The sequence below is a fragment of the Oncorhynchus masou genome, chromosome 32 (genome assembly GCF_036934945.1).
Source record: "Oncorhynchus masou masou isolate Uvic2021 chromosome 32, UVic_Omas_1.1, whole genome shotgun sequence".
In the NCBI taxonomy this organism is placed as follows: Eukaryota; Metazoa; Chordata; class Actinopteri; order Salmoniformes; family Salmonidae; genus Oncorhynchus; species Oncorhynchus masou.
Genome location: NC_088243.1, coordinates 7,150,272 through 7,158,934, shown reverse-complemented (window position 1 = coordinate 7,158,934; position 8,663 = coordinate 7,150,272). Strand labels below are relative to the sequence as shown.

Genomic DNA, 8,663 nt, shown 5'->3' with positions numbered 1-8,663 from the left:
TTTGCTCAGAGAAGACTCTTGTCGTTTGTTGGCAGGGAGAAAACTGTCTTGTTGGTCTGGTTTCATAGTGTCTGGCCTTATAAGAGGTTCAGTTATACTTGGCTGACTACGTTGCAGAAACACTTCAAACCTTGTTTTCTTTAGCTGCACACTTTGCCTGCACTGCCTACGCATCTAGAAGACAGAGACACGTCAAGAAGGGATGTAACTTATTCTTCTTGTGTATCTCACCATGCATGTCTTGCCATTGAATTGTGCATGAAAGTCTTATTTGAGCTAGGAAAAAGAAAGGGAAATGACCTTTCTGACTCAGCGTGAGATTACCTTGTCTTTATTATGTCTGAGCAGGAAACATCACTGCCATTCTACCAATAAGAAAGGTACCATCCTGTATTTTATAGAGTAATGACATTTAGATACTGGCCATGTTATATATTAGATATATTTGTAAAATTCTGAGATGTTATTTTTGTAATGTGGTAACCGTTACAATGGAAGATTTTGCATAAATGTACAATCGTATGACATGTAATTTTAATAGAAGGCTTTTGCTAACATCAGAATGCCTCCCAATGTATTGTTGGTGTCCAAGCGACTGACACTGTTTATTCCCTGTAGTCCTGCTGCGTTGATAGTGATTTATCTCCTCGCAAGGTTGGATATTTTTTTGTCAGGCAGTTTTGGTTCCACTACAGTGGCTAACTGTGTGTCCACAGATGTTATGCGTTTCTTTCAGATATTTTTTTATGTTCACGCTGCTGCTCCCATATACTTCTCTCCTCACACGCTGTCATTTGTAATTGGCTTAATTTAACAGTACAGTAACCTATTTTTTCTAATTCTCTAAAACAGCCTTCAGGATTTCTTGTAATAAGAGAGTAAGTACTAGTTCTCCTGGAGATGTCCTCAGACGCCCCTAATCACAAATGCTTCAGTTAGCATTCAGAACTTACTGTTGCCTCTTTCGTCAAGAGTGGGTGTCATGGCCCCCCGGGAGATTGAGTGAGGCACTTGAGCTCTGTACTTGACAAATTGCTGATGAAACTGCATAGCATTACCAAGCAGGCGTGACTTCAGTTCAGCGGAAGGACATGGTCCATGTCTTCAGGATGTTCGTTGAAACTCTCCATCTTGTTGTTGTTCTTCATGGTGTCTTGATTTCTCTCACAGAGACATTCTGTATATCGGGTTCAGGTTTTTGTTTCTGCACTTGTCTTCACCCCAAAAAATGATGGTGCTACGGAAGAAACCTTAACGGTGCAAATGGCTCAGTCTACAGGTGTGAGAGGTACTATTTAGGAGCCTGTTGTACAGCGCCTTCTATTACCAGTGCCTGTTTAGCACCGGCTGGGAGGCCCTGGCCTAGCAGGTACAGTGTATAGAAAAAGTGAAAGATTGTGCACCGGCAGTTGCACGTGGTGTGACATTCTGAACCACTGAGAAGAAGTGCCTGGAGGTTGCCCCTGCAGTGCAGAACCTGAGGGACTGGCCATCTAATGAGATGGATTTGAAAGACAATTGGAGAGCATTGGAACATACAGCAGACAATTCAGTCATGCATTTTTGTTGTTGTTTCTTCGCCATTTGATTTGGCTCTTTAGACATTCCATACAGAGCTCAACAAAACAAAACTTAGCAATCTGATCAAAGTCAAGCTAGCGGGTAGGTGGCAGAATACCTTCCATCCTCCAATTAGGAAAACCAAATGCCAAGCAGAGCCCCAGTAAACAACATTTTGGATCTAAGAACAGGACAACAAAGTTTTCAGCTAAATGTTATTGCTGTATAATTTAAGAAAGAGTTTTTCCTGTCACTGGTCTCAATTTCCTTCTTACCCTATTCAAGACTCTCAGGCAGCCTTTGTTCCACAGCAAATCAAGAATATTGATTTGTTAGTCTGCGTTTATTTCCACCATCAATAGCTGTGAACATTTTAAGGTAGGGCGCAGAATTCATTAAAAGACCATTTGACAACAAGGAGGAATGATTTGGGATTTATTTAGTAATAGAAAATAAAAACAAGAGGCTGAGTGAAAATACGCACAGATGTGTATGATGGTAAGCATTTGTAATGACTGTCAGACTGCATGGCTTCATAAAGTAAAAGATTACCAACCTTAAAACATACATGTTGATTTCATTTCCTAAACTATCATTTTAGTCATCTGACAGATACGGTATCCTAAGATAGCTTTGCTACAATAAGCCTGCATGTTCTTCCCCGGTGTCCTTCCACACAACGCTTTGTTATGGGAGAATATCAGTGACTAGCAGTGACTGTCTACATAAACTAAAACACCCTCTGGTGTCATGAAGGCCTCCACCAAGCCCTGCATTTGTGCGCCTCAACACAAAACTCTCTAGACACTCTTTTTCCAAAATCACGCAGCAGCCACGCTCTGAAGTCATGCTGAAGTCGTGGAATAAGTTAAATCAACCAGAGAGTATAGCCCAGTAGAATACTAATTTCAAAATGTTTTCACGTGTATTGATTTGTACAGTATAATCTGTTCTGCCTTTACTTTGCAAATATGGAGAAAACAAATAACCTACACATGAATTCAAAACGAGAACATAGAAACCCTCTGTGACTGTAGGCCTATTCATAGGTTGTACCTCCGTCACTGGGTCACGTCATGCCGTCATGAACGTTCTCAAGCCGCCCTCTATCGGCGCCACCATAGTGGTGCTCTAAAGCTCTACTGTTTCGTCTAAATTACACGATAGTGCCTGGAAATATGATGACTGATAAAGTAATCAAATATTTAGTAGGAAACAACATTGCCAGAATTATCATGTCGTCAAATGTACTGTAGACAAATGGCAATGTTGTCATTAGCTATCAAAGTTTGTAAAAAAAAAATGGTAATGTTAGCTAGCTAAAATCTGGTGGCCTTCCCTCAATCTTAGCTAGCTAGCTAACGTTACACTGCATCTAAAGCCAATCTGGTGGCCTTCCCTCAATTTTAGCTAGCTAGCTAACGTTACACTGCATCTAAAGCCAATCTGGTGGCCTTCCCTCAATTTTAGCTAGCTAGCTAACGTTACACTACATCTAAAGCCAATCTGGTGGCCTTTCCTCAATTTTAGCTAGCTAGCTAACGTTACACTGCATCTAAAGCCAATCTGGTGACGTCAAAACGATGACAAAAGGTTTCCCTACTAATTATTCACCTCCTTTTGAATTTCCAAGCTACTGTAATGCACTTATGATGAAATCTTCATCAGCGCTCATTGACAATGCTTTGAGTAAAATGCTCAATCAGTTCAAAACGAACGCTCAAAACAATATTGTGACGAAACATGCAACCCATGAATATATTTTTCTACATGGAAAAAAAAATCTATAATTTTGAGCATATTCATACTGTAATGTCAATAACAACCAATTAGTATAAATATCCTCTACTTCCAAAGTCAAATATGGTTTTTTAAAATACTTTCCTTATTATTATTTAACAAGAGCCTTACAAAAATAACAGGAACAAGATATACATCAATTTAATTTGAATGTGCATAAAATAGTCAATTAGCTCATGTGACTAAACTGTACATGACAACACCAGGAAGTGTCTAAATCATGTACTTTCCAGAGATGCTTTGACTGTTGACAAAGACAGGGTCCACAGAGGCCACTTTGGAAGCGATAAAAGAATGAATACAATGGAGGACTGCCGTCAGATTGCCAAACTCCAGCTCCTGCAATGGAAAGAAAAACACTGAATACAAATTATAATAATTACTCTTAAGAGTTTGCATAACATTTTACAAAATGTAACAACATTTTGTAACAAATAGGCACTTGTATTTATTACTACTACTAACAACAACAAAAAAACAATAATATTAGTTCATAATATTACTCTCGTGGTTCCCAACATGGCATTTACCAGAGATAGTTTGATTCTATATATTGATGAGGTAGCAAAAGCTGATTTTATTAAGTGTCCACAGGAGTGGAGGTGGCTGAGGGGAGGACTGCTCATAGTAATGGCTGGAACGACGTGAAGGGAATGTCAACAAACACATGAAAACCACCCCGATTTAAAGGTGCCACCAGCCTTCTGTGGAACACAGTATTCTAACATTCTGCCGTCTACCAATACACTCCTCAGAGAGGTCACTGCAATGCAATGGAACTTGAGTAGATATTTATTTTATTTAACCTTAATTATTTAACTAGGCAAGTCAGTCTTATTTACAATAACGGCCCACCAAAAGGCAAGAAAGAAGCCTCCTGCAGGGATGGGGGCTGGGATTAAAAATAATAATAAAAAATATATATATATAGGATATAAACACACATTACGACAAGAGAGACAACACAACACTACATAAAGAGAGACCTAAGACAACAACATTGCATGGCAGCAACACAGCATGGTAGCAACACAACATGGCAACAGCAACACAACATGGCAACAGCAGCACAACATGGTAGCAGTACAAAACATGGTACAAACATTATTGGGCACAGACAACAGCACAAAGGGCAAGAAGGTAGAGACCACAATACATCTCGCGAAGCAACTGTCAGTAAGAGTGTCCATGATTGAGTCTTTGAATGAAGAGATAAAACTGTCCAGTTTGAGTGTTTTTTACAGCTCATTCCAGTCGCTAGCTGCAGCGAACTGAAAGGATGGGCAACCCAGGGATATGTGTGCTTTGGGGACCTTTAACAGAATGTGACAGGCAGGACGGGTGTTGTAAGTGGAGGATGAGGGCTGCAGTAGATATCTCAGATATGGGGGAGTGAGGCCTAAGAGGGTTTTACAAATGAGCATCGGCCAGTGGGTCTTGCGACAGGTACACAGAGATGACCGGTTTACAGAGGAGTATAGAGTGTACCTTCATCTCTATCTGTTTGTTTTCAGAATTCTTGAAGAGGAGTTTCACCCTTGTTTTCCCATCATCAGAGGAGCCTTTCAGTTGAGAGAATTTGTATCTCCATAATATCTTCTACAGAGGATAAAAGTTGACAATAGAGCAAGGGTTTATTATTACTAACTAATTAATAAACAGTAGGTATTAACCAGTCTAGCATGGATAATACCCCCCCCCCCCTACTGTATAGCCTGTTGAACATTCAGTTAGAATAGTGAATGAACGATGACTCACCTTCGAGGAGCTCTCAGAACAAGTGAAGCCAGATCCAAAGTCTATGGTCAAACACAGTACTTTACTCTGGCTGCTGCACATGTAGGTCTTTGACTGTTGAGAGAAAGATCGGTATTTAGAGAACAAATCAGACATTTCAACATAAACATTGTGTAACGGAAAGATTCAATATGTCAGTCTATTGAAGCATCTCAAAGTAAAAAGATTCTCTGCAACAACAAAACATCTGGGGGGGGGAGGGGCATCTGGGGGGGGGGGAAAGCAGCTACTGAAGAAATGTTGAAATAATGTACATGTTCATTGTGTTTTCATTGAGGGAGTATCTTAGGTGGATGGTTTACAAAATGAGTAGTTAGGGGATCCTGTTTAAGCTTTTTTTGTGTGTGAAAGTTTAGGAACTGCTGTCGGGGTCAGAGTACAGTCTACATATGGATTATTGTGAAATTAATTTCTTCCAATGCTTGAACTTCCTCTGAGCTTTGAATACACCCAACCCTCTTAAAGGATCAACAAACATAATTGTGAACGTGCAATGCAGAAATAGGCTATCCATTTATATAGCTCTGCTATTGCTGCAGGTGTGTTCAATCCAATATGCTCGAGAGGAATTTAGATTGTGTCAATTGAGAATTCTTCTCAACTAGTTAAAATATACTTATTCATGCTACATTACTAGAACGTATTGGTTACTTTACATGTATTAGGAATGTATAGGTTGGGGTCAATGGAGGGTGGATAGGATCTGAGGTGTATGGAAAGTTACTGAGTGAGACAAGGGGGAGTGCATAAACTTAATATTCTGTTCAAACATGTTATTGTTTAATATCAATGTTTCTAAGGAGGGAGGCGAAGTGCAACAGGTCGACTCTGATAAGCAGGCCAGCTGAAGGGCAACAGGTCGTCTCTGATAAGCAGGCCAGCTGAAGGGCAACAGGTCGTCTCTGATAAGCAGGCCAGCTGGAGGGCAACAGGTCGTCTCTGATAAGCAGGCCAGCTGAAGGGCAACAGGTCGTCTCTGATAAGCAGGCCAGCTGAAGGGCAACAGGTCGTCTCTGATAAGCAGGCCAGCTGAAGGGCAACAGGTCATCTCTGATAAGCAGCCCAGCTGAAGGGCAACATGTCGTCACTGATAAGCAGGCCAGCTGAAGGGCAACATGTCGTCACTGATAAGCAGGCCAGCTGAAGGGCAACATGTCGTCACTGATAAGCAGGCCAGCTGAAGGGCAACAGGTCGTCACTGATAAGCAGGCCAGCTGAAGGGCAACATGTCGTCACTGATAAGCAGGCCAGCTGAAGGGCAACAGGTCGTCACTGATAAGAAGGCCAGCTGAAGGGCAACAGGTCGTCACTGATAAGCAGGCCAGCTGAAGGGCAACAGGTCGTCTCTGATAAGCAGGCCAGCTGAAGGGCAACATGTCGTCACTGATAAGCAGGCCAGCTGAAGGGCAACAGGTCGTCACTGATAAGCAGGCCAGCTGAAGGGCAACAGGTCGTCACTGATAAGCAGGCCAGCTGAAGGGCAACAGGTCGTCACTGATAAGAAGGCCAGCTGAAGGGCAACAGGTCGTCACTGATAAGCAGGCCAGCTGAAGGGCAACAGGTCGTCTCTGATAAGCAGGCCAGCTGAAGGGCAACATGTCGTCACTGATAAGCAGGCCAGCTGAAGGGCAACAGGTCGTCACTGATAAGCAGGCCAGCTGAAGGGCAACAGGTCGTCACTGATAAGCAGGCCAGCTGAAGGGCAACAGGTCGTCTCTGATAAGCAGGCCAGCTGAAGGGCAACATGTCGTCACTGATAAGCAGGCCAGCTGAAGGGCAACATGTCGTCACTGATAAGCAGGCCAGCTGAAGGGCAACAGGTCGTCCATGATAAGCAGGCAAGCTGAAGGGCAACAGGTCATCTCTGATAAGCAGGCCAGCTGAAGGGCAACAGGTCGTCACTGATAAGCAGGCCAGCTGAAGGGCAACAGGTCGTCTCTGATAAGCAGGCCAGCTGAAGGGCAACATGTCGTCACTGATAAGCAGGCCAGCTGAAGGGCAACAGGTCGTCTCTGATAAGCAGGCCAGCTGAAGGGCAACAGGTCGTCACTGATAAGCAGGCCAGCTTCAGCTGAAGGGGCCCACCACAACGACCCTCCTACTGCAGTCCTATGTTCACACAGAGGGGCCCACCCCAACGACCTTCCTACTGCAGTCCTATGTTCACACAGAGGGGCCCACCACAGCGACCCTCCTACTGCAGTCCTATGTTCACACAGAGGGGCCCACCCCAACGACCTTCCTACTGCAGTCCTATGTTCACACAGAGGGGCCCACCCCAACGACCTTCCTACTGCAGTCCTATGTTCACATAGAGGGGCCCACCCCAACGACCTTCCTACTGCAGTCCTATGTTCACACAGAGGGGCCCACCACAACGACCCTCCTACTGCAGTCCTATGTTCACACAGAGGGGCCCACCACAACGACCCTCCTACTGCAGTCCTATGTCACACAGAGGGGCCCACCCCAACGACCCTCCTACTGCAGCCTTGTGTCACGCATAACGACTTCCACGCCCATCAAGGTGTTAGCACAAGGCAGGGCCATAACTACACCAGTGGGAGGAACCAATTAAGTTCCTGCCGAGCAACAGAGATGTAACTAAACAAATGGCTACCCAGATTATTTGCATTCCCCCCCACACACACACACACACACCGCTGCTACTCTCTGTTATTATCTATGCATAGTCACTTTAACACCTGTACCTACATATACATATTACCTTGACGATCCGGTGCCCCCCACACATTGACTCTGTACCGATACACCCCCCCCCCCCCCTTGTATATAGTCACTCTAACTGTTGTATTCGGGCACATGTGACTAAATCAATTTGATTTGATGTGTATTGGCTGTCTAGATGTGTAAGGAGTTGACCCAAGCTAGTAAGAGGTTATAAAATAGCTATGCTTGTGTAATCATAACTTGTCTTTGCAGCTGTTTGACCCAGTGGGTGAATAAACTTGGTTTGAGCTTTTCCTTAGTTGTCAGTTTGAGTTTTTACTCTGTTTGTTCAGAACCTGACAATATAACATTTCAAGAACAAAGTGAAATATCTACAGGGGTGCCTCCAGTCTGTAGCCTTCCATTTTACTGCCCTGACAAGAACAACCAAAAGTGTGACATAATGCTTTTCACAAGTCTTATCGAAAGCAGTGATGCGTGAGGAGTGTCTCTGTAGTGAAGTGTAGATCTTTGTGGAAATGAATAAGGTGCTGTGTAGAAAGAGGCGCCCACCACCCCAGAAACCCCATCTTCCCCATGTTTCCGTTCTTCAGCAAACGAAGCTGAACTCAAAAAGCATACAACTACTGTTCCTTACCGCTTCGGTCACTTTGTTTGGCACATTTTGCTGTGAATTTCAGGTGTTGCTCCTTTCACACTCTCTCTCTCTCTCACAAGGCTGGTGGGGAAACCTGCTGTTTTTAATGATTGACTACAGTGAACAGTGAATGCAGTTGGACTCTTTGAGTGTCTTGCTGTTTAAAAATAACCTCTTC

At 43.4% G+C, this 8,663-nt stretch overlaps 1 protein-coding gene across 1 annotated transcript in view; it reads right to left on the bottom strand.

Annotated features, from left to right (window-relative positions):
* Positions 1–1,978: 1,978 nt before the first annotated feature.
* LOC135525511 (gamma-2-syntrophin-like) overlaps positions 1,979–8,663 on the bottom strand; it is an 89,050-nt gene continuing 82,365 nt past the window's right edge. The window contains exons 14-16 of the mRNA XM_064953183.1: positions 5,119–5,211; positions 4,849–4,959; positions 1,979–3,699 (exon numbers count right to left, since the gene is read on the bottom strand). Coding sequence (XP_064809255.1) covers positions 3,574–3,699; positions 4,849–4,959; positions 5,119–5,211 — 330 coding nt within the window. The 3' untranslated portion in view covers positions 1,979–3,573. The remainder of the gene's footprint in view (positions 3,700–4,848; positions 4,960–5,118; positions 5,212–8,663) is intronic.